We start from the raw sequence: 26,071 nt of genomic DNA, 5'->3' as shown, positions 1-26,071 counted from the left end.
GGCAACCATCCTGGAGTTTAACCAAAGAACACACAGGTCTAGGTATTGAGTCTCTGGAGATAAATTCTGAGGTTCTTAAGGCACTTTCCAATAACATTTAATATTGGATGATTTTTTGTACAGCCTACCAACATGGCAACTGGTTTCCAATAGAGAATGAACTGCAACTAATTATAGTTAGTTTTAAATGGACAAACTGTATTGGTAATTCCCAACTATCCATCTGTAGACTAAGTTACTTTAGAATTAGCTGTGCTAATTTTAAAATAATAGATTTTCTTTGATGCCTCTGTTGAAGAGTCTGGCCTTTCTTGATCAGAGAGTAGGTCTGGGGGATGGCCTTAGTGCTAGTATTTTTTATTTTAATTAAAAAATTGTTCCCAGGTGACTCTGATACAGTGCTAGTTTTGGAAATAGGATAAGCAACACTAAGATTTTGCTGAATATCCAAATTACATTTATGTTGGACAGTTCTACCTGAAGCTCTACTGATTAGTAATGATTTCTCACGCTTTTAGTCTCCAGAATAGCTCAGGCAGAAATTATGTCTTACATTTGAGTACTTAATAGTATGGGTAGAACTTTTCATATAATGTCAAGATATACTTTTCATTATATATACAATAAGTTGCTCATAGTAGTAGGTAAAGCTGCATTTCATGAGGTGCTCTCAGTGTACCAGGCCTGTTACTATTCTTGGCATTCATTTTCATACTTATACACACAATCCCCTTATGAAGTGAGAATTAAAATCTTTATTTCTCAGAGGATGAAACTGAGGTTTGGGGAGATTACATAATCTGCTCAAGCCTTTGTGAATTTTATTGCTAAATGTTAAAAATTGGTTCGTAATTAATTTTATCTCCATGTTCATAAATATGTTAAAGCATCTCTTTTTCAGAACTTTTATTTCAGTCACCCAGGAAGGATACTCTGAAATACATCTATAACAAACTTTCCTAAAAATAGAATATCTGAGTCAAATTAATTTTGTTGATAAACAAAATATATCCTATAAATTGAATGAAGGCTTCCAAAACCTTGAGTCCATACTTTACAGAAGAGAGGAATTTTATTTATTTTGATGTGTCACAAAAACATTATTTATTAAAAGGATGCTCAATATAATGAGGTCAATATAATTCTTTGTCTTGATGTGAAATTATGTTCAAAAATGGATTGTTATTGGCATCTTTCTCTTGTTCTCAGATTTGAGATTTAAAATTCTTAATAATATTATATTGTTTTAGAAGTTTGTCTTTACCATTTCAAATAAAATTATCTTGAACAGAATGAACCAGAGTTCAAGCATGAGGAAGTTACAAGGGGAATTTGGAGGTTCTTAGGAATTTGATTCGTATTGTTTATTTTGAAAAAGGGTGTCATTCAAACCAAAGGATGTAGTATCATCTCATGAAATATTGCTGTGTCCATTCTACTGCCGGATGACTTGGTAATATTTTAACTTTGTGCCTTTTTATCACAATTATTTCACAGGAGCCTTGTCCTACGCTGAACTGGGAACTAGTATAAAGAAATCTGGTGGTCATTACACATATATTCTAGAAGTCTTTGGCCCATTACCAGCTTTTGTGAGAGTCTGGGTAGAACTGCTCATTATACGGTAAGAGCCTAGACAGAAAAAAGATTAAGGAAAAATAAATCTATTCATTATCCCATTTTTGAATCACTTTGATTATTTTTAAATAATTAGAAATACGCATGACTTTGTGGTAAATAGGTCTCCTTCAGGACATAAAATCTGGGATGAAATACCTTTCTCAATTAATGTTTTTAGTGCCATTTTGCCGCTGGCAGTAATCTTCTAACCATGCCAAACTTTCAAAACATCTGCTTGTTGTTAATATTCAGCTATTCTCTAAGTCATTTTCAGGAAAAATGCTGACCTAAAAGAATATGAATTGTCAAAATCTACCATGATAAATCAGACCTTTTGTTTGATTATAAATTGTAATTTGACAAAATTTAAATGTTCTCCTAGGAACTGGGGTTTTCCTTCTTGTAGATTACACCATTAAGCCGTCTTAAGTTTACTCAGTTTTTTGTGACTAGGAAACCTCTATTCCTAGCAACTTAGTATGTCATCGAGTTTTATATTCTACCAAAAAAAAACACAAAACAAACACACACACACTTGTCACAATGACTCATAACCTCATATTAAACAAATCAGTGAACTACAGTTGCAAAACGCTTTTTGATTATATTGTTGTGAGAATACATTCCCCTTCCTGATTGCCTTGGTTTAAAATCAAACCAAATAATGCTAAGTCACTCTGAATAGCAAATTTCCTCCAGTTTTGTGGGAAACTTATGATGTCACATGAGAACTTCAGATTATCCTTAAGGCAAACTGCTTCCATGAAATGTGACTAGCACCTTCTAACAGCAGAATTTAACAGAAATAATTAAAGAAACTTGTTCTTACTGTAAACTTATCAGACTTACACAGCTGAAAGCTCCTGTGAGCTCTTATCCTATCATTTAGAGCTAAGTGGTAAATGCAGAGCTAATATGTATTGACTTAACACTAATCTTGATTTTTATAGTCCTAGGAGTCTCTTTTGTAGTAAAAAGCTTAGAATAGTATTTACATCTTTGTTAAGTCTGTTCTCATTTTAAGCAATTTTGCATTATTTAAAACTTTTTATTATGAAATAATGATAAAGAAGTATTTTGTTCCTTTTCTAAACTCTGGGATTTGCCTGGGAGGTGCCTTCCACTATTTTCTGATAACATGAAGATTACTCTTCAAAGGTCAACTTAAGTTCTATCTTTTCCACAGTTAATTTCCTGTTCACCCTGGTTTATAGTATTTCTTTCCTCTCTTAATTCTTCTGAAAAAAAAAAAAAATGCAGTCTCTGCTTCTCATTTGACATTGAACATGCTGGCTTATATTCTTATTGAATATTTTAGGAATCTGTGCTCTGTTTTCTTGTTAAAACTGCAAGCATTTCAAGTATATAAAACCAGGTCTCTCACTTTTTGTAACTCTAATACTACTTATTGTCATATATTAAATGCACTGATTGTCATATATTAAATTCTTTCTGAATAGCAGTTGAAAAATTTAGTAATCATTCAATCTTTCAGTAAGTTATATTGGGTTGGCCAAAATGTTCATTCAGGTTTTTCCATTAAGATGGCATGGAAAATCCTTAACAGATTTTTTTTGCCAACCCTAATCAGTTCAGTTCAGTTCAGTCACTCAGTTGTGTCCAACTCTTTGTGACTCCCTGAATTGCAGCACGCCAGGCCTCCCTGTCCATCACCAACTCCTGGATTTCACCCAGACTCACGTCCATTGAGTCAGTGATGCCATCCAGCCATCTCATCCTCTGTTGTCCCCTTCTCCTCCTGCCCCCAGTCCCTCCCAGCATCAGGGTCTTTTCCAATGAGTGAACTCTTCGCATGAGGTGGCCAAAGTATTGGACTTTCAGCTTTAGCATCAGTCCTTCCAAAGAACACCCAGGACTGATCTCCTTTAGAATGGACTGGTTGGATATCCTTGCAGTCCAGGGAACTCTCAAGAGTCTTCTCCAAAACCACAGTTCAAAAGCATCAATTCTTTGGCACTCAGCTTTCTTCACGGTCCAACTCTCACATCCATACATGACCACTGTAAAAACCATAGCCTTGACTAGACGGACCTTTGTTGGCAAAGTAATGTCTTTGCTTTTGAATATGCTATCAAGGTTGGTCCTAACTTTCCTTCCAAGTAGTAAGCATCTTTTAATTTCATGGCTGTAATCACCATCTGCAGTGATTTTGGAGCCCAAAAAAATAAAGTCAAAACATCTATTTCTACTTTATTGACTATGCCAAAGCCTTTGACTATGTGGATCACCATAAACTGTGGAAAATTCTGAAAGAGATGGGAATATCAGACCACCTGACCTGCCTCTTGAGAAACCTATATGCAGGTCAGGAAGCAACAGTTAGAACTGGACATGGAACAACAGACTAGTTCCAAATAGGAAAAAAGAGTACGTCAAGGCTATATATTGTCACCCTGCTTATTTAACTTATATGCAGAGTACATTATGAGAAACGCTGGGCTGGAAGAAGCACAAGCTGGAATCAAGATTGCCGGGAGAAATATCAATAACCTCACATATGTAGATGACACCACCCTTATGGCAGAAAGTGAAGAGGAACTAAAAAGCCTCTTGATGAAAGTGAAAGAGGAGAGTGAAAAAGTTGGCTTAAAGCTCAACATTCAGAAAACGAAGATCATGGCATCCGGTCCCATCACTTCATGGGAAATAGATGGGGAAACAGTGGAAACAGTGTCAGACTTTATTTTGGGGGGCAATAGTTTGAATAAAATACACTCAGTATTCAAATAAGTACAATACTTATTTAGAGTGGTGGCCTGTCAGAATAGTGGGCTTTGGGGCCTGATGCAGCTGAGCTTGAGTCCCTCTCCAGCCATGTACTGGCTAATTGTATTGGCTGGTTAGCCATACTTTGGTTAATTGCTCAGCGTTATAATGGACTTGATCATTCCATTTGCAGTAGTAGCACCAACACAGTGCTCATTCATTCATCTATTCATTCCACAAACTGCTACTGAATGGTGTATGGCAAGTTAAAAAGATCTGAAGTGAAGTGAGCCTCAGTTCTTATTCTCAAGTAGCCTATAATCATATTACCTTAGATAGCTACTTCACTGGGTATGTGTTTATGGCAGCAATTACCTAACTATATTCTAGAAGCTTTTGTAATGGATTCATGTATTTCTTTGTAATATGGATTCACATTACTCAGTTGTTCTCTCAGAGTAATGAATGACTTGAAGCTTGACAAAATACCTGAGTAATATAACATTCCTCTTCCATTGAAAGTACCCATGGTACCTAAATATTTACTATTAAAATTGTACTTCAGATTAAGCCACTTTTGTCAGAAATAATCTGTAACAAATCTTAAAAAGAAATCATACATCAGGGGTCATTTGAATTCATACATTCACCATGTATTTATTAGTTTTCTGTTGTGTGACAGACACTTTACTAGACACTTTACCCATACACTGAGGATGAAATAGTGATTAATATGGACACAGTCATATGCATGAAGCTCATGGTCAAGTGAGGGAAACAGTTATCAATCAAGACATCATGTAAGAGAATAAAAAGTTACTACTGTGATACACATGTGAAAGGGGAGCTATGAAGTTCCATATGAGAGTATACTCTGGGAGATCTAATGCAATCAGAGGACTGAAGAAGCTTCCTTGGGAAAAAGATTGAACTAAGACCTGAGATATAAGAAACTGTCAGTGAGTTTCAGGGGCTCTAGGCAAAGGGTATTCAGATCCTTCTAGTGGGAGGAAGCACACTGAAGAGGAAGGAAAAGTTTTGACCAGATGGAGCCTTGTACTGAAGAATTTTTGTGGATTCTATGTTTGGAAAGCACTAAAATGACATGACTAGATTTTAATTTATACATCAGAAATTTATAAATGATATAGAATAAGAAAAATGTCTTGCTGTGGTCAGGAGGAGATTGTCTTGGGGAAAAAAAATCAAGAAATCTCACTTCTGCACATCTACACCAAGGAAATGATAATTGAAAAAGACACAGGCACCCAAGTATTTATCACAGCACTGTTTACGATAGCCAGGATATGGAAGCAGCCTAGATGTCCATTGACAGATGAATGGATAAAGAAGAAATACATATATACAATGGAATGTTGCTCAGCTATAAAACAGAACACATTTGAGTCAGTTCTAGTGAGGTGGATGAACCTAGAGCCTGTTATACACAATGAAGTCAGAAAGAGAAAAACAAATACCGTATATTCACCCATATGTATGGAATCTAGGAAGATGGTACTGATAAACCTATTTGCAGGGTAGCAGTGGAGATGCAGACCTAAAGAACAGACTTATGGACATGGGCGAGGAGGAGAGTGGGGTGATTTGAGAGAGTAACCTTGAAACATCTACATTACCACAGATAAAATAGATAGCCAGTGGGAATTTGCTATATGATGCAAGGAGGTCAAATTTGGTGCTCAAATCTGGTGCAACCTAGGGGAGTTGGGGTTGGGTGGGAGCTGGGAAGGAGGTTCAAGAAGAAGGGGACATATGTATGCCTATTGATGCATGGCAGAAACCAGCACAATATTGTAAAACAGTTATCCTCCAATTAAAAATAAATAAATCTATCTTGCTTTCTAATACCAGCAGGTCAGGGTTGGAATGCATAATGGTGGTTGGTTTCCTGACAATCTAGGGGTTGGACCTGGAGGTTGAGTAAGCATGAGATGGGAGATAAACTGAAATGGAAGACTTGGCATGGGAAATTTAATAATTCCATTGACTTGCCTGTGTACTAACAAACATGCATTCATATGCAGTATATTTAAACTGGAAAGGCCTGTGTCATTTTCTAACAGAAAGTTGAAAAGCTAAAATAGAATCATTTGCTACCTGTTTTACTATATACCTGACCTTATTTCATTTTCTTATCTCATTCATGTTTTCTCTATAAAATTACAAGACTAATTTTGTTTTTCAACACATACTTTTCACCTAAATATTTCTATGGAATTAAGAATAATCACTTGGCTCTCAAGGTTTTTCTGTTTGGAAAAATCTAGACTAATACAATGTCAAGCATGTAAGCATATATTTGCAATGAACACTTATTAATACTAATTTTTTAAAGTTGAGTTCTGTGTTCCTTTTCTGAACCCATTAGACTGTGCTATTAAAACTCATTCCTACTCTGCTGGAGTTTAATTGTTGACTTACTGAGAAAGGAGACTATTTCTTGTGTGGCCCAGCCCTGTTGGATCTCAAGTAAAAACTAGATTTTTAAGAAAAAGTCAAATATGGGATGGAAGAGGAAAAACTGATAGCACCCAGCCTTGTTCCTAAGCAGATATGAAGTTTAAAAACTAGCTATCAAAGTTGCAGACAGTATTTCATTTGGAATATCTGTGAGAACCTAATCAAATATAGGCTAAAAACTCAACTGTCAGAAAACTAAGATCATGGCATCCAGTCCCATCACTTCATGGCAAATAGATGGGGAAACAATAGAAACAGTGACAGACTTTATTTTGGGAGTTCCAAAATCACTGCAGATGGTGACTGCAGCCATGAAATTAAAAAACGCTTGCTCCTTGGAAGAAAAGCTATGACAAACCTAGACAGCATATTAAAAAGTAGAGACATCACTTTGTCAACAAAGGTCAGTCTAGTCAAAGCTGTGGTTTTTCCAGTGGTCATGTATGGATGTGAGAGTTGGACTATAAAGAAAGCTGAGTGCCAAAGCATTGATGCTTTTGAACTGTGGTGTTGGAGAAGGCTCTTGAGAGTCCCTTGGACTGCAAGGAGATCCAACCAGTCTATCCTAAAAGAAATCAGTCCTGAATATTCATTGGAAGGACATGCTGAAGCTGAAACTCCAATACTTTGGCCACCTGATGTGAAGAACCAATTCATTAGCAAAGACCCTGATGCTGGGAAAGATTGATAGAGGGAGGAGAAGGGGATGACAGAATATGAGGTGGTTGGATGGGATCACTGATGAGATGGACATGATTTGAGGAGGCTCCGGGAGTTGGTGATGGACAGGGAAGCCTGGCGTGCTGCAGTCCGTGGGGTCACAAAGAGTCGGACACGACTGAGTGACTGAACTGAATCAAATATAGATTTCTAAAAATCATAGACTTCTCTATTTATGTTCCATGTGCTGAGTAACAGTACCTCAAGGTAGAAAAAGTTAGTGAAAGTGCTATTTTTTTTTTCCTGTGGTTAACCTAAATATGCATTTCTTCTAGCCCTGCAGCCACTGCTGTGATATCTCTAGCATTTGGACGCTATATTCTGGAACCGTTTTTTATTCACTGTGAAATTCCTGAACTTGCAATCAAGCTCATTACAGCTGTGGGCATAAGTGAGTATCATAGGTATAAATATGAAAAATAAAACAGTCCCTACAAAAGTGATTGGAGACAAAATTTCTTGACACTTTTTGCATAGTGGTACTATTCCTCACATGGTGTTCTTGCTTACAACTGCTCACCAGGTTTGTGTTGGAAAACAAAGAAAAGAATAAGGGTTTGGTGTAATGCCTGATACGACATTATAAGCCTATTTTGTATTGGGTCAATATATGTGATGGCTAATCTTTTAAAACAGGCAAACAAAACACCTTGTTAGTAAAATAGTAACTTGATTGTGCATAAAAAGAGACTTTTACAAGGGAAAACCCCATTTTTAAATGGGTGTTCTGAATGATAAAATATCCTTCCTTAGCAATAACATGGAGAAGTATAAGCACTTACCCTCATGGAATGGTGTTTGTGTGTTGGGTGTGTATGTTATGTTCATGAATTTTCTAGTGTTACCACCTGCCACTCTGTGTTCAGATTTTAGCTGTCCATTGATGGTCACTAGAGTCTTCTTCCAACATTTGATTATTAGTAGCATTTCTCAATGGAGAAGGCAATGGCACCCCACTCCAGTACTCTTGCCTGGAAAATCCCATGGATGGAGGAGCCTGGTGGGCTGCAGTCCATGGGGTGGCTGAGGGTCGGACACAACTGAGCGACGTCACTTTCACTTTTCACTTTCATGCATTGGAGAAGGAAATGGCAACCCACTCCAGTGTTCTTGCCTGGAGAATCCCAGGGACAGGGGGAGCCTGGTGAGCTGCCGTCTATGGGGTCACACAGAGTTGGACACGACTGAAGCGACTTAGTAGCAGCAGCAGCAGCATTTCTCAAATAGGAGTTTTCTTTATCATTTCCGAATTAGGAAGTTGCTCATTTTCATCATTGGGCCCAGATATTAGAACCTTTTTTTAAAAAAAAGGAAGTAAAAAAAGAGGAACATGCACATCATGACATAAGTGATGTGAGGCGCAATATGACTCCAACTTCCTGTTGTGAGAGAAAGGTGAACATTTCACAGTAGACAGCTGGGTGATTAGCAGGAAAGAGTGAGGAGTTACACACAAAATATCTCTAGTACGGGGTCCATATTTCTGCACTTAAATAGATTCATCCTGGATTCCCCCCTTAATTCATGAAACAAAATAATTGTTATGTGGAATATTTGAAGGGAGACCAAGAAAAATACTTGAATGAGATATTTCTAAGTTCTGGAGTGGTAATCGTGTTCTCGATTGATCTTACCCTTTCCACACACTACGGCTGTGAGACTTGGGGTCAAGTCACTTCTCCTTTCTGCACCTGAGTGTTCTTATTTAGAGGATTAAATGATATTAAAAGAGTGTATATACAGTGTTTTGAGTAATGCTGCTGCTGCTGCTGCTAGGTCGCTTCAGTCATGTTCGACTCTGTGTGACCCCATGGACTGCAGCCTACCAGGCTTCTCTGTCCATGGGATTCTCCAGGCAAGAACACTGGAGTAATGCTAGAAAAGTTTAAAGAGTGAAATTACAAATGGTAGCTTTTTATACTCTTGTGGGAACACGTCTTATCAAGTTCCATAAGACCAGGGGATTAACTAACTGCTGTGTTTCCAGCCCTTCACATAGCCCCTAGTATATTGTTTGTGCTCAACAAATATTTGTTCGTGATTGATTTTAATTAGAAGAGATATAAGCATTCTTCTCTTGTAGAGAAGCTAATGGAATGCCTATGTGTTAAACTTAGAGGATTACACATCTTCACGTTTCTCAAGCAGCAGGAAATGGAGGTAAATGAAATAGATTTTGCTCAGATCTAACACCATGAAATTTTGATTTTTGGAACCATTTTAGCACTGTGGCTATAGCTCAGGCTCTGGAGGCAAACAATCTGCAACTGAAACAACTGGAATAGTGTAGGGGTTCTCAGTTATGTGATTTGGGGCTAAATATTAAATCTCATTAAGCATCAGTTTTATTTATTCGTAAAATATCTGTGAGATGATAATTTATCTTGAATGGCTCTGGAAGGATGAAGTTAGATTTTTAAGACTTTAGCAGAGTGGTGCCTTGTTCATAGAAAGTTTTTGATAAATCTAGTGTTCCACTTAGGGACTGGATCAGTAGCCACTGTTATACTCATTTTATTTTTGTTTCTCAACTGAGTGAGGCAGAATCATATCACAAGTATTGTATTTGAAAAGAGAAACACAGTGGTAGCATTTTGAGAGCTCTGTAAATTGCCAATCAGAGGTTACTGATTAAAAGCTGTAACAGCAAACTTTCATTATATATTATGTAAACATTTACAAATCCACAGCTTGGATTGAGAAGGACTGGTAATGAATTAGATAATGACAACACATTACCATTTTGGTAAATCTAGATAGCTCTTTTATTTGTCCCAATTCTGTTAAACATTTTAAAGGGAAAACTGTATTTTAGAAGAGTAAATGGAAACTGTTCAAATCAAAAAATTAAAGCAATTATAGGTAAGAATGATTAAATATGTTGCAGTTTACAAAAGCTGTAGTAGAGTTTGGTGATGGTGTAACTAACAAAGAGCCTGAGTAAATCTTGGATGAACTTAGTCATGTTCTTCCATTTTTACCATTAGTTATAACATCAATTTACAGATTTTGATGCAAGCTTGAGTTTCTGAGGAAATTTGTTCCTAAGATCAGAAGCACTGAAAGATGAAATGAGATAGTCTTGCAACTCGGTGGCAGGTGATATAAATCAATGGCCTAATTGGGAAAGTCAGACTGTCTCTGAGAACTTAGCTTTAAAGCAACAGCAGGTGGAGATGGAGATAGAAAAGGAGACATTTACCTGGGGGCAAATCTCACATTCTGTAGGGTTCAAAGCGAGGAGAGAGGTGATTTTCTGCCTGCCGGGGGTGAAAGGTTAGTGAGATGTAGAAAACAGAGTTTAATTGTGTGAATTGCTTCCCTGTGTTCTCCTACAGGGATGGAAGCAATTTGTGGTAGTTTGAATTCTCTAGTTCAAGTGTAGAAGAACAAACTTGAAGGATATTGTTATCATCAGATCATAGAAGAAAAGGAATTTCAGGGTTTGTGAAATGTTAACCGATCACTTGAGAAGTGAGAGTCGGGTGGGAGTGTGGCATTGCTAAATACTAATTACCCCTCTGGGGCTTCCCTGGTGGCTCAGACAGTAAAGTGTCTGCCTGCAATGCGAGAGACCTGGGTTCGATCCCTGGGTTGGGAAGATCCCCTAGAAAAGGAAATGGCAACCTATCCCAGTACTCTTGTTCCAGTACTCTTGCCTGGAAAATCCTGTGAATGAAGGAGACTGGTTGGGTTTACTCCTCTCCTCTTTTGAAAGTATTCAACTTCATTTCTCTCAAATTAATAAAGGTGAAAAGTTTTGGAGTACTTCTCTGGTGGTCCAGTGGTTAAGACTTCTGCCTTCCAGTGCAGAGCATGCAGGTTTGATCCTTTGCATGGTACTGGATCCCACATGCCTCGCTCAGTCGTGTCTGGCTCTTTGTGACCCCATGAATCACAGCGTGTCAGGCCTCCCTGTCCATCACCAACTCCCGGAGTTCACCCAGACTCATGTGCATCGAGTCAGTGATGCCATCCAGCCATCTCATCCTCTGTCGTCCCCTTCTCCTCCTGCCACCAATCTCTCCCAGCATCAGAGTCTTTTCCAATGAGTCAACTCTTCGCATGAGGTGGCCAAAGTACTGGAGTTTCAGCTTTAGCGTCATTCCTTCCAAAGAATTCCCAGGGCTGATCTCCTTCAGAATGGACTGGTTGGATCTCCTTGCAGTCCAAGGGACTCTCAAGAGTCTTCTCCAACACCATAGTTCAAAAGCATCAATTCTTTGGCGCTCAGCTTTCTTCACAGTCCAACTCTCACATCCATACATGACCACAGGAAAAACCATAGCCTTGACTAGACGGACCTTTGTTGGCAAAGTAATGTTTCTGCTTTTGAATATGCTATCCAGGTTGGTCATAACTTTCCTTCCAAGGAGTAAGCGTCTTTTAATTTCATGGCTGCAGTCACCATCTGCAGTGATTTTGGAGTCCCGAATGATAAAGTCTGACACAGTTTCCCCATCTATTTCCCATGAAGTGATGGGACCAGAGGCCATGATCTTCGTTTTCTGAATATGGAGCTTTAAGCCAACTTTTTCACTCTCTTCTTTCACTTTCATCAAGAGGCTTTTTAGTTCCTCTTCACTTTCTGCCATAGGGTGGTGTTATCTGCATATCTGAGGTTATTGATAGTTCTCCCAACAATCTTGATTCCAGCTTGTGTTTCTTCCAGTCCAGCGTTTCTCATGATGCACTCTGCATATAAGTTAAATAAGCAGGGTGACAATATATAGCCTTGACGTACTCCTTTTTCTATTTGGAACCAGTCTGTTGTTCCATGTCCAGTTCTAACTGTTGCTTCCTGACCTGCATACAAATTTCTCAAGAAGCAGATCAGGTGGTCTGGTATTCCCACATGCCTAAAAACCAAAAAACTGAAACATGAAACAGAAGCAATATCATAACAAATTCAGTAAAGACTTTAAAAATGGTCCACATTAAAAAAAAAAATCTTTAAAGAAAAAAGGGTTTTGCGTACTCCAAGTCTTGTCCATTCTGGCAAGCATGTCAGGCATGTGGAAGTTGAGTAGGGAAATCTTATATATTCACATTTGTCTTCTCTCCTCTAGCCCAGTGTCCCTAGGTAAAGGGACATTGCTCCCTTTACTTTCTATGGAACTTCATGAATTTTCACTCTCCTTGAAGCTTCAATAAACACTGAAGTATGTTCAAAAGTTAAAATGACATTTAGTTTTTGGTTCTGGTCTCCTGAAACCAGACCCTGTTTAAGTATACACTTGAGTAGCAGAATATTCTAATAAAAGTACCTTATGTCAGATGTGGGCTCTTATCTCAGACACATCTAACAACCTCTCTGAGTCTCAGTTTTCTTATTTAATTTACATAGGTGAATAAAGAACGTTATTCACCTGTGGGAATAATTGGAGAAAGCAAACAAAATAACACTTGTGATTATGATGTGAGAAAAAGAGATAGCTATTTCTATAAATGCATTACTGTATTTTCTCAAACTGTACTAGCATCATTAAATTACATGAAAGAAAGTCTAGGCTGAGTTCTGTGCTAGCTTTTCAAATATTGCACATAAAGTGGCTCTGTTTAAACCCGAAATTGGACTATCTTTACTCCTCTTCTACCGTAACTAAATACCATGACAACCAATTCTTAGGTAGAGATATGTAGTATTGAAATATACAAGGACTTCAAAACAACAATCATACCCTTCAGAAGGATGAGAAATAAAATGTGGAATCTAAGTGTCTTGAAATCCCAGCCAAGATAAACATGAGCCTTAGCAGAGAGGAGGGACTTCCCTGGTGGCTCAGATGGTAAAGCGTCTGCCTGCAATATGGGAGACCCAGGTTCGATCCCTGGGTTGGGAAGATCTTCTGGAGAAGGAAATGGCAACCCATTCCAGTATTCCTGCCTGGAGAATCCCAGGGATGGAGGAGCCTGGTAGGGCCTTGCGACCCCGGGGTCGCAAAGAGTCAGACACGACTGAGCTACTTCACTTTAGCAGAGAGAGAGCATCAGATGTTTGAGAGAACTTGTGAAATCATATGTGTCTTTTGACCTGCTTCCTCATTGTTACCTGTGCACTGCTGGTAAAATTGTGGACTCTGGAGTCAGCTTACTTGGCTTCAATCTTATCTTCACCTTTAGCTTTGTGTACATGGACAAGTTAAGTAATATCCGGGTTCTCAGCTGTTCATCTGAAAAATAATGTTAATGATGGTAACCAAGTCATACAGATATGAGGATTAAATAATATTCATGTAAGGTCCTTGCACAATATGTGTCATATAATAGTGTACATTTGTTTAATGCTTACCATTTTTATTCCCAATAGTGAGATCCTAGATATAGCCTCTCTCCTTCATAAAGGTGTTTATTGCTACATAGCTTCTGTGCAATGAATCTGTCCAGGAAACAAATGCTAACAGAAAAATGGAGGCAACCCAGGCAGCTGCTACAAAGAACAGTGGAACAATTCACTTCAGCTCACCATGATGCATCCATACAGTGTCCATATATTTTACCAGCTTAGCAAAAAGTAGCCAGAAGCCAGGGAGAACCTGAACCTGGGGGGGAAAAAAACCCAATATATCCAGACTTAGTAACCTCACTCTGCAAAACAAAAGACAAACTTGAATTACTGAAGTACAGAAAGAAATGCTTGCTAGTCCTTAAATCACTGTATCAGTTTTTAACACTCCCCTAAATATCCTCTTCAAACACAATTCCCTTCCCTATGTATTTCTGATTGCCAGAGTTTATACCTATAACTTTCATTGCTGCATTTCAGTTCTTAGGAACCAATCAGCACCATTAATAAGTAAATAAAAGCTATATGTCTATTTTCATTTTGGTAACATTTAAGGTCAGCAAAAAAAATAAAATAAAATAATAAGCTCAAATCAATACAGGTAATTTCTAATGCATGAATTTAGCAATTATTATTCAAAGGAAGGAAAGCTAGGATGAAAGCTTGCTCAGATTTCTTTAATCATTACGGTGTAAGTAGATAGTGTATAAAAACCAGAGTAGATACTATTTGTTTCAGAAACTCTGAAAGCTCTTAGCATTTAGTGAATCCCAAATCCCTTTTCAATATTGTTGGGTAAGCAACATACGCGGACTTAAACTTCTGTGTAAAGACACATGATGGAACAGCAGTTCTCGCCACTTGAGGACCTCCGCAGGCCTCAGTACTGGCTGCCTCGGTGCTTGTTAAGCTGTATCCCTTCAGGGTCATAGAGGTACATCTCAGCTGGAATTTGGCGTACGGAGTAATGAGGGCGATTTCTGGATGCTCAGATAAAGCAGGGTTCTGAGAAACCTTTTGAGAGAAATCAGGCTTAACCAGAATTTTGATTTCAGCTGCCTGAGAGGAAAGCAAGGTGAGATTATCAATTCATATTTGTTTGATTTTTGTCTTCCATTTTTCTAAGAAAACTTTACAAAATATAAAATCCCCAGCACTCAGTTTTGTTTTCTATTTCAATAGGCATTGGATTCTAACCCTCTATGAAAGTAACAAACCTTCTTTCCTCTTCCCAAATACATAGAGGTTCTAATATGAGGATGCCTCTCCTTTCCCTCCCCCCTCCTTCTTTTCCTTCCTCTCTCCCTCTATTCCTTTTTCTCTTCTTCCTTCCTCCTCTTTTCCCTTCCTCTCTTTACAATAGCTCTTTTCTACTGTGGAGTACTCTCAGAAATGGTGTTTGGGTTTTTAGGAGCTCTGCTTAAAAGGAAACAGTGCTCTTTTGTGTTGGTGGGAACATGAGTCCAGTTATTTTCAGACCAATGCTGAATCTCCTTAACTAAAAAAACAATCCCTTTCATATGATGATTCATTTATCACAGAGTCATTTGCATAGAAAAAGGACAAGAATCACTGGATGATGACGATGAGTGCAGAGTTGCATTAAATTATTTTCAGTATATAAGTGCTTTTTACAGGGATGAGAAAAATCATTTTACTTTTTATCTTTCTGATAAAATAATGCACTTGGCAATTAACAATGGACCTGTCTAGTTCTTCATGTTTCCAGCTTCAAACACAGGTAGAATATTTCTCTCAGCCTACCATATAGCTTATTCGGGGCTTCAGCCTTTCTAATCATTCTCATCATTTCTCCTTTGAAACATTTCTTCATTAGTAACCCCCTATTTAACTTTGTATGGTTCCTTATTCTTCCCATCTTTGAGCTTCTTTCAAAGATGAAAATTGCTTTTTTTGATTTTTTTTACCTAATGCTTCATGTTCATTGTAAGAATTATTTTAAAAGTGTAGAGAAATAAACTTTTAAACTTAAAACTTATTCCATATTCTATCATCTATAGATACCTTCTCTTCATGTTTTGGTAAATAGTCCTTCAAAATTTTTCCTTTCCTTTCCTTTCTATGTTTGTAGCTTTGTCTTCTATCTATCTTCCTGTATGTCAATTTAGCATGTTATGAACCATCTTTTATGTAATAAATATTTAACTGTGTCATGATTTTAAATGGCTGCATAGTAAACTCTTAAAAAGATATACCTTAATCAGCCTACTTTTAGAAGGCTAGATTATTTAAAATATTTTTGCTATTGTATATTATGTGTTGAAAACATTTGTACCAATTCTTAAATTCTGAAATGAGCTAATGATTGTATCAGGCAATGAAGATCAGTCATTAGTGTACATATGGAAAGCTTTCTATTGCAACCTGAATTGTAAGAATTCTGTTTTTTTTTTTTTTAATCCCCCAAGAAGTATTTTCATTCATTTTTGTTGTTTGTTTAGGGAGAATATACCTTTTAAAAATAAAGCTTGTAGCTAATAACTACAAATGTCAGGTATGAAGCAGTTTATTTGTTGGGAGTGGGGAGGAGAGGGTGAGTGACACCAAGTGTGAGGGTTTAGAAAGTGTATAAAGTTGAAATCTGCTGTCTAGAATAACTCAGTCATTCTAGAATAGTATAGGAGGCCTGGCCTGAAAGTACCACCATTTATTTCACGCCTTTTTGGCTGAAGGTATTATAGATTTTTTTAAAAACTGAGGATCCAGCTCATTCATTTATTCAACAAAACTGTTAATGGTCTTCCTGGGCCATGGATGAAGCTGGATACTAGCAAGACAGAGATGAGTTATGCTTGTTCTGTTCTCAAGATTCTCATGGTCCACAGTGCGGGCGAGTGGCTGGTTGAATACTGCAGAGGACTTTGTAGATAGCATCACCAAGAAAGAGAGATTCTGCTGGCTTCAGACCCCGTGTGCACCCTACTCTGGAAACACTTTTGGATTTATCATTCAAAACATTTTTTCAAGTTCCAAAACATATCTTGGAAACCTGTACATTTAGGGTAGGTTGAAAGTCACTCCTTACTATGCTGATTGGAAAGTAGAGACAAAATACAAAAAGTTCTGGCTAAGGCTAATTCTGAAAGTAGAATAAAGTCCCAGCCCACTTTTCCACACATTGTCCCTTCTTGAGTGTGATCCCAACTCTGTCCCTTTTTTAATGTGATCCCAAGTTGGCAGGTGACTCTGCATGTGGACGAGGGAGGAGAAGAGCTGTTGCTGTGTCAGGCTAGAGTCACAGTCTGCGTGGGCTGACCTCAGGATTTGCTTAGAAGATATTTTTATATGATTGTTCAGATCAGATCAGATCAGACCAGTCGCTCAGTGGTGTCTGACTCTTTGCAACCCCATGAATTGCAGCACTCCAGGCCTCCCTGTCCATCACCAACTCCCAGAGTTCACCCAGACTCATGTCTATTGAGTCAGTGATACCATCCAGCCATCTCATCCTCTGTCGTCCCCTTCTCCTCCTGCCCCCAATCCCTCCCAGCATCAGAGTCTTTTCCAATGAGTCAACTCTTCACATGAAGTGGCCAAAGTACTGGAGTTTCAGCTTTAGCATCATTCCTTCCAAAGAAATCCCAGGGCTGATCTCCTTCAGAATGGACTGGTTGGATCTCCTTGCAGGGCACCACAATCCTTGTTCACTCTTACTGACATAAACAAGGAATCAAACTATGGTCTCCTGCATTGCAGGCAGATTCTTTACCAACTGAGCTATCAGGGAAGCCCATACAAAGAACAAGAGATAACTTTTTACTGTCTGCAGATTTTATCCAGTTTCTCAAACCTCAGGGTGCATAAAAATCACCTAGAGATCTGGTTGAAATGCATGTTTGTAGTCCTTAGGTCTGGGGTGGCATCTGAGATTGTGCATTTCTAAAATGCTTCCAGGTAATGAATGGCAATACTGCTGGTTCACGGTTGGGACTTTGAGTAGCCAGGACCTAAGACGTCTTCACGTATACTAGTGAGGATTCACCTTTTGAAACTTCATCTGTTTGTTTGCAGCTGTGGTGATGGTCCTAAATAGCATGAGTGTCAGTTGGAGCGCCCGGATCCAGATTTTCCTAACCTTTTGCAAGCTCACAGCAATTCTGATAATTATAGTCCCTGGAATGATGCAGCTAATTAAAGGTATGGACTGAAAAGTAAATGCTTTTTAAAATACGTGTCTGCTTTTGGTCTCTTCCAACACTGGCTTTCACTTGTACTAGCAGAATCCCTTAATTAGTCTCTCTGCTCATGGAACTTAGACTCTATACTGTCATCTAATTGATTTGAAAGCCTACAACAGTGGGGGGAGAATTGGTATTTACAGCTGATTGGCAACAAGAGGATTAAGCCTGGGCCAAGCAGCAAAATAAGGCATCAGTGAATTTTCTCTTGGTCTAAACTGTTTGTAGTGAAAACACAAAGTGGAAAAAAAAATAAGCTGTTAGCTTTAACTATAGATAAATATGTCTTCTTATTTTTACTTTAAAGTAGTTCAAGCATATATTAAAGATTAGAGAGAGAAAAAGATATCTGGAAAATAATGAAAAATGATAAAATATTGTTTTACTTTTTCTTAATTATTCCTTTTACCTTGAGAATGGAATTTTGACAGAAGGAGAGTCAGATATGGAAATAGCATTCATTAAAAAAAATGCTATCTGACAATAAAAATAGTTGTAAAATGTATTTTATTGTTACCTTTTTTTAATGTAAAATCTGCATTTCTGTAGAAATGTAACACCAATTTCTGGGAGTATTTGCCTTTCTAGAGTTGAGATGGTTGAGAATGATGTCATTTAGAGTTTTAATTGTTCTAGGTAAGAAGGCACAGGCAATTGCTTGGATTCAGGGGAAATTATTGGGTGAGAAGGAGGTCTGCTGCTGCTGCTGCTGCTAAGTCACTTCAGTCATGTCTGACTCTGTGCAACCCCATAGATGGCAGCCCACCAGGCTCCCCCGTCCCTGGGATTCTCCAGGCAAGAACACTGGAGTGGGTTGCCATTTCCTTCTCCAATGCATGAAAGTGGAAAGTGAAAGTGAAGTCGCTCAGTCGTGTCCGACTCTTCGCGACCCCATGGACTGCAGCCCACCAGGCTCCTCCATCCATGGGATTTTCCAAGCAAGAGTACTGGAGTAGGGTGCCATCACCTTCTCCGGAGAAGGAGGTCTAGTGAGTTATTTAACTAACAATGGGTACAGTAGTAGGAAATACGTAAGGAAGTAAGAAGAAATGATAAAGGAGTGATGTGTAACTTTGGCACATAAAATATTTCATGTTCACATTGATGTTGTCTGTTCCAAGAAAAGGAGTTTATAGAGAAATTTAATGAAGTTGCAAGAGTAGGATCACTCAAGACAAAAGGAAATTCCAAAATTAAACAAAAAACCATTGCTGATGGTAGAAGCCTTAAACGACAACAAAGGTGGAAAGATTTGTCCTTCTGTACCTGGGGAAAGGGAACTACTGCTGTGCGTTTAATAAAACCTAGTGGGACTTCTTAGAACTCTCCCGGCTAAATGTTTGCATCAAATTCAGCAACCTCAGCCAACTCAAAATAAACACAATGAAGAGCTTTAATACGATAGCTTACACTGAAGGGAAAACATGAACTTTTCTAATTCATGTTGGTCTCCACAGAGCTGGCCTTCTCATACTTTATCTGATCCATTAGAAATGTAGGGAAAGTAACTTATTTTGTTACCGCTTTCCTTTTCTGGGCTCTTTATATTTCTGTAAAGAATTTCTTACATTTTTGGAAAGTTCAGAAACTGAGTCATTTAGATTCCAAAAAATGACATGCAGTCCTTTAAAACAAAGATAATTTTTTTCTCTTCTCTTTTTGATGTAAGACTGTAGTCAGTTTTTACCACTTAATTATATATGTTGGTGAGGTGAGGTGTAGTTGCCCAAATGTTACTGTATTGCAAATTCCTTGAGAGCAGAAGTCATGACATATCTTTTAGCTTTTTTTTTTTTTTACACTTACAATAGAATGATCCTTTAATATTTATGGTATTGTTACTGAATCATGCTTGGGTCGGCTTGCCCAAGGGCCAGCAATGCCAATCTACTGACACCAAATTGTGGTGAAGGAAAGCATAGTGTTTGTTGCAGGGAGTCAAGCAAGGAGAATGGGCAGCTTATGTTAAAAAAATCTAAACTCTCCAGTAGCTTTTAGGAAAGGCTTTTTAAAGAGAGTGTGAGGGAGAAGGTCACAGGGTACCTGATTAGCTCCTGCACAATACTCTGATAGGTTGATGATAAAGGTGAGGTCACAGAGGTCAACATTATCAATCCTTAGGTTCCAGCCAATTTGCAGGCTATGTGATTGTGGTCATCTTACAATTAGCTTCTTCCTCCTGATACAGGCTTTAATGTCCGGGAAACAACTCAAGGATAGGACTCAGGATGTCAGCTGTAGCCCTAAGGAACAACTGGTGGTGGTGGTTTTAGTTGCTACGTTGTGTCCAACTCTTGCGACCCCCGGACTGTAGCCTGCCAGGCTCCTCTGTCTGTGGGATTCTCCAGGCAAGAATACTGGAGTGGGTTGCCATTTCCTTCTCCAGGGGATCTTCCTGACCCAGGGATCAAACGTAGGTCTCCTGCATTGCAGGCAGATTCTTTACCAACTGAGCTACGAGGGAAGCCCAAGGAATAATTAAGGAACTTTAATTTTGCTTTATAGCAAAACTATTACTCTTTTATCTTTCTTGACTGCTTTCCTTTGTTTCTGCATTTTCTCACTTCTATGATTAAAATCGCTCTTTGGAACTCAGGGAAGCCTAGGAGGCTAAAACTTTTCTACAAACACGCGGCGGAGGACATGGCAGTGGTCTGTCTCCAGTTTCATTATCAGTGCTTAATGTGACCAGGTTTCCTTATATATCTCACTTAGCAGAGAAATGACCTGGGAATTTTACCACATTTAAAGTAAGTTAAATATTTTGGAGAGTATTCTTAGCAGGTATATTTGCTCTATTACTATAAAACAATGATATTTCTTTGTCTCTAACTTATCACATATGTTTCACATTAATACAAAAAACTTCAAGAGGAGAAAATTTTTACTTACCCAGATTCTACATTTATTTTGATCTAATGAAATTCAGAAAATAATTGTATGTTCTGTATTCTCTTATGAGGATTTGTTAAACTTTCCTCTGAATCTAATAACTTTCATCTTCTTGAGATCTCTGTTATGCAGCCAAATACTCCTGAAATTTGGAAACAATTCTCTTTTGTAACACTTTGTGCTCAGGATTCAATCTTTACAAAGTTTTGTATCTTTTATTGATTATTCAGCATTGCACTTTAGCAATATTGTCCCATAAGGCCTAGGAGACCACAGATCATGATAAAGCAATATACAGCAGATGTTTTTAATCTGGGTTCAAAGATTTATGTGTTTCTTCTATGAGGACACAGAGATGTTTTAGTAAAACAGATATTTCTCAATTGACAGTGTCATTTTAAAAAATGAGATATATTTAGGAATTGGATATTTTGAGAGAGTCATTTAGTGGATAACACAATATTCTCCATTTTTGGCTTCAAAACTCACACACTGTATTGATATATATGTTGTTGTCTGGAAACTGCAAACAAAAACTGAGGTTTAAGTGTGAAGAGAGTTTTATGTACACCATCTATCTTCCACCCCCCCTTTTATTTACTTATGTGATAGCCAATTTTGAAATAGTCATATTTCCCATTTAGGTAATCTCATTTGTATTTTCTTTGGGAAACAGAAACTCATTATGCTTTACTTTGAATATTGACTGACTAAATCTGAATTTCTATTTTTTAATTATCCAAAAGATATAGAAGAAAAGTCCCATCACAAAGAGGAGAAAACTGTGATGCATAAAAGCAGTCTACATGTTGATGCAACAATGTGTTTAAACCTATTTAAAGTTCAATATAGTTTCTTTTCCATGCTTCTAGAAGGAAACAGTGCTGTTCTCTAGGTAAGGGTCCACAGACCTTCTCTGTAAACGGGCAGATAGTAAATGTTTTCAACTTTGTGTGCCGTGTGATCTCTGCAACAATTATCAGCCCTATTGTTGGAGAGTAAAATTAGCCATAGACTAATGGTATCATGGCATCCGGTCCCATCACTTCATGGCAAATAGATGGGGAAACAGTGGAAACAGAGGCTGACTTTATTTTTCTGGGCTCCAAAATCACTGCAGATGGCAATTGCAGACATGAAATTAAAAGACGCTTGCTCCTTGGAAGGAAAGTTATGACCAACCTAGATAGCATATTCAAAAGCAGAGACATTACTTTGCCAACAAAGGTTTGTCTAGTCAAGGGTATGATTTTTCCAGTGGTCATGTATGGATGTGAGAGTTGTACTATATAGAAAGCTGAGTGCAGAAGAATTGATGCTTTTGAACTGTGGTGTTGGAGAAGACTCTTGAGAGTCCCTTGGACTGCAAGGAGATCCAACCAGTCCATCCTAAAGGAGATCAGTCCTTGGTGTTCACTGGAAGGACTGATGTTGAAGCTGAAACTCCAATACTTTGGCCACCTCATGCGAAGAGCTGACTCATTGGAAAAGACCCTGATGCTGGGAAAGACTGAGAGCAGGAGGAGAAGGGGATGACAGGATGAGATGGTTGGATGGTATCACCGACACAGTGGACATGGGTTTGGGTGAACTCCGGGAGTTGGTGATGGACAGGGAGGCCTGGCGTACTGCAGTTCATGGGGTCGCAAAGAGTTGGACACGACTGAGCAACTGAACTGAACTGAACTGATGGTATCTAGATGAATAAGTAAGCCCAACTGTGCTCCAATAAGTTTTTCTTTATAAAACAAGCCTGGAAGTGCCAAGGAGATTTGTTTCACAGCATTTTGCAACCCCTGTAGGGTATCTAATGAACTATAGGGAGAAAGCCAAAAAAGCAAGTTCAATGATGTGAGAAGGTGGTTTTGGGGTTTCATGCCACCTCCTCATTGAAGATAGACCCTTGAATAATTCTTCCTAAGCACTGTATTATCATTGCTGTTGAGAATTATATCACACTCTAAACACTATAATTTACAGATGATCCTTGAGTCTTCTTTCGTGGTGAAACTCTGTTAAGAGTAGAGGCATGCTAAAGCAAGGGACTGTTTTGGAAATGTTGTTTTCCTCTTTGCCATGATTTTATTAAAATAAATGTTAAGTAGTGTTAGTGGCAATCAGCATATGTTTGGGATTCCTTCTCTATAATGGATACAGCATTAGTAGATAAAGTTGGAAATGAGCAGAGAGTAAGAAATCTAGACCTGAAATGATATAGTTCATCCCCAAGCCCCCTTCTCCCCCTTTTCATGTTTATGGTTAAAGAATGAATAATAACCAGCTGTTTGAAAAGTCCTTAATCTTTCTATTCCTATTTCAGGGCAAACACAGTATTTTAAAGATGCCTTTTCAGGAAGAGATGCAAGTATTATGGGGTTGCCACTGGCTTTTTATTATGGAATGTATGCGTACGCCGGCTGGTAAGTTGATATCACTATCAACTGGTGATTTGGATGATTCATTAATTCCTTCAAGTACTTCAAGTGCCAAGTGAGCTGCTAGGTAATTGTGAACAGCCGTAATTCAACATGCTATGCTGTACTTGAAGAGAGGAAGGTAACGTAGCTCCCTTCACCAGGCCAGGCACTGTGTATACAACTCAACACAAAATCACTGAGGTTTCCAGTCAAGGCACATACTAGATTTAACTTGATAATGTAAATTTAACATGATAATGTAAAAAATAAACAAATGCTGGGTCTTGAGAGCCAATACAAATCATTTATAAGTATGGATCAGTAAGGGCATAATAGTGCCGAAAGCCATTAAAGAATAGTACTTTGTTTGTCAAAAAGCCTGCCAAGCTGAAGCTCCAAGGTCTGCTCAAATAGTGATTAGTTGATTTTTTTTTCCACCTTCCTATGAGAAAGAAAGAATTCAGATATAGAAATAAGTAGCGTGTTCCCAGGAGGTAAAATGGTACTCTAAAGGCAAGAAGGAGTAAACGGGATAGCGAAATCAGATGTACTAGATAGTCTGATACATTCTAAAGGACTTGATGCATTCCTTAAAATTTCCTCGACATTTGAAAACAAAAAATGCAGAAAAGATGAATAAAACCACAGTGGCATAGGTACATTTCCGTGGATCCATGTCAAAATGTGATGACATTTTGGTTGAAGCATTAAGCTTTGTATTTATGTCTTGTTTTGTTTAGGAACTTGAATACAATAACCATGGTTCTGAGTGGGAATTTTTTCTAATTAAATTTTATTGATCTAGTAAGATTCAGTTGAGGTGATTATTGCAAGAAATGCCACTAGAAATGCCATTATTTAAACATCAAAATGATTGTAGTAAAATTAAATTTCAGTTTTGAAGTAATTAGTAGCAATATTTCTTTAAAAAAATAATTTATCGAGCTAATTGTACAGTTGCAGTTAGAATGTTCTATGAGCCTAAAAAAGCAACAAATTATACTAGCTTAAAATTATGTAAATGCATCTCAAATACAAACACAATTTCTTTTTGTTCAGTTTTTAGGATTTTATTCTCTAATGCATGGAATATAAAAATATATTTTTCAATAAATGAAATTTTTACCCTATTAATCTCACTGAATTATGGAAATTCAGAGCACTAGAGGAGGATTAGGAAAGTAAAGGAACTAAAGATTTTAGCATGGCATCTGAAGCATAATGTTTGAAGTTCTTAGAAAATTGTAGCTCTGAAGAGTCTAGCATAAAATATTTGTGTACTTTTGGAATATTTTGATAGCCATTGTGTATGTGTGTTAGTCTTAGTATTTTTGAAGTCTTTATTTTTGTCCAAAGCACAATGTGGTGCTGAGCAAGAAAAAAAAATTAAAAAAGGAGTTGTGCTCCCAGGGTTAGCAGTGGAATCATCTATTCTATGGCTATTCAGCCTGATCAGAGCTCCAGTGCCCTGGGGCAGTGGCCAAGCCCTGGGAGGGTCACCAGGAGGGGCCAGAGCAAGTTGGGGAGGTGACAGAAGCTTTCAGTTAGAGCCAAGTGTTGGGGGCTTGGTAGTATTCAGTCAGGAATGTGGAATGTGAAGATCCTCATGAGGGAGTTTTGATTAATTCTATTGAATGAAGTTTCTTTTGCCTGTGAGTGCCATGCATCTGTTCCCACGGAATCTTAAAATATTCTTCTACCCGACTCACTCCCCTACTACAAGGGCTGAATACTCAAGTCACCTGCTTTATGGAGAGCAAATCTTCACTTTTGTAAGCTTTTGAGGGCTGATAGCTTTCTCCAAGTATAAAGAGTCTTTTCATTTTGAATTATCTTATTATCTTAATCTTTAGTTTTGTTGATACTAAACCCAAAATGTTACTCTTGTTAGAAAGATTTTAAAAAGACAGTTTTGGTGGTATAAACAAGAGTCCAGCCAAACTTAAAAATGAGGTGGAAAACAAGAAGCTTTTATGGGATGAAGAGTAAGGAACAAATAAGAGAAAAATGGAAAATGAATGTAAAATAGGGAAATAAGTGTAGAACTCAGGGTTGACTTGCAGATTAGTGGCTCCATCTTAGACATAGAAATTTATTTCAGTACTCTGTTTACAGGGCAAATGGGGTTTACATGAACCCTTGTTTATATTATACTTTTCCTCATAGAATCCTCATGTCCATGTCCTATTTTAAAGAACAGGAAACTTGGTTTTCTTATATTCTAGAGGGTTCAGTCATAAGACATTAAGGCCAAGATTTTAAATGAATGTCATCTGATACAAGTGATTTATGTATGGGACAGATAAATAACTGTATGTCTCCAACAGCTGTTCAGCTACCTGAATGCTGCTTTGCAGGTAGGTAGAAATAACCTGCTTGTTAATATGTGGCCATCCGTCTTAGAAAAAGGGAGCTGTGTTTAGAAGAAATAGTCTGCTGGTTTGGAATTCCAGAGGAAAAAGTTAATATCTGGATATAAATGGAACAAGATGGAAACTAAAAGAGTGCCCAAAGCGGGAGTTATGTAGTCACTTTCCAAATATGATCCTGCCTCTCTGACCTTTCTTTGTCTTTCATGATGGAATTAAAGACTATGTTGTGGAATTATAAGTGGGGCACCATAAATGAGCCTCCACTCCCTGTGCTCCTGCCCTGACAATGTTTGATGCAAAAATAAAAGTGTAGGGGGCATTGCAAATAAGGAGACAGAATCAGTCATTGTCCTCAGA

General features: G+C 37.9%; 1 protein-coding gene across 1 annotated transcript in view; it reads left to right on the top strand.

Moving 5' to 3' along the window:
* The window catches only part of SLC7A11 (solute carrier family 7 member 11), an 86,956-nt gene that overhangs the window by 2,511 nt on the left and 58,374 nt on the right, over positions 1–26,071 (top strand). The window contains exons 2-5 of the mRNA XM_027567367.1: positions 1,498–1,624; positions 7,824–7,939; positions 17,867–17,992; positions 23,246–23,345. Coding sequence (XP_027423168.1) covers positions 1,498–1,624; positions 7,824–7,939; positions 17,867–17,992; positions 23,246–23,345 — 469 coding nt within the window. The remainder of the gene's footprint in view (positions 1–1,497; positions 1,625–7,823; positions 7,940–17,866; positions 17,993–23,245; positions 23,346–26,071) is intronic.

The sequence above is a fragment of the Bos indicus x Bos taurus genome, chromosome 17 (genome assembly GCF_003369695.1).
Source record: "Bos indicus x Bos taurus breed Angus x Brahman F1 hybrid chromosome 17, Bos_hybrid_MaternalHap_v2.0, whole genome shotgun sequence".
Lineage (NCBI taxonomy): Eukaryota > Metazoa > Chordata > Mammalia > Artiodactyla > Bovidae > Bos > Bos indicus x Bos taurus.
The sequence above is the reverse complement of the archived record's forward strand: the minus strand, read 5'-3'. Positions and strand labels throughout refer to the sequence as shown.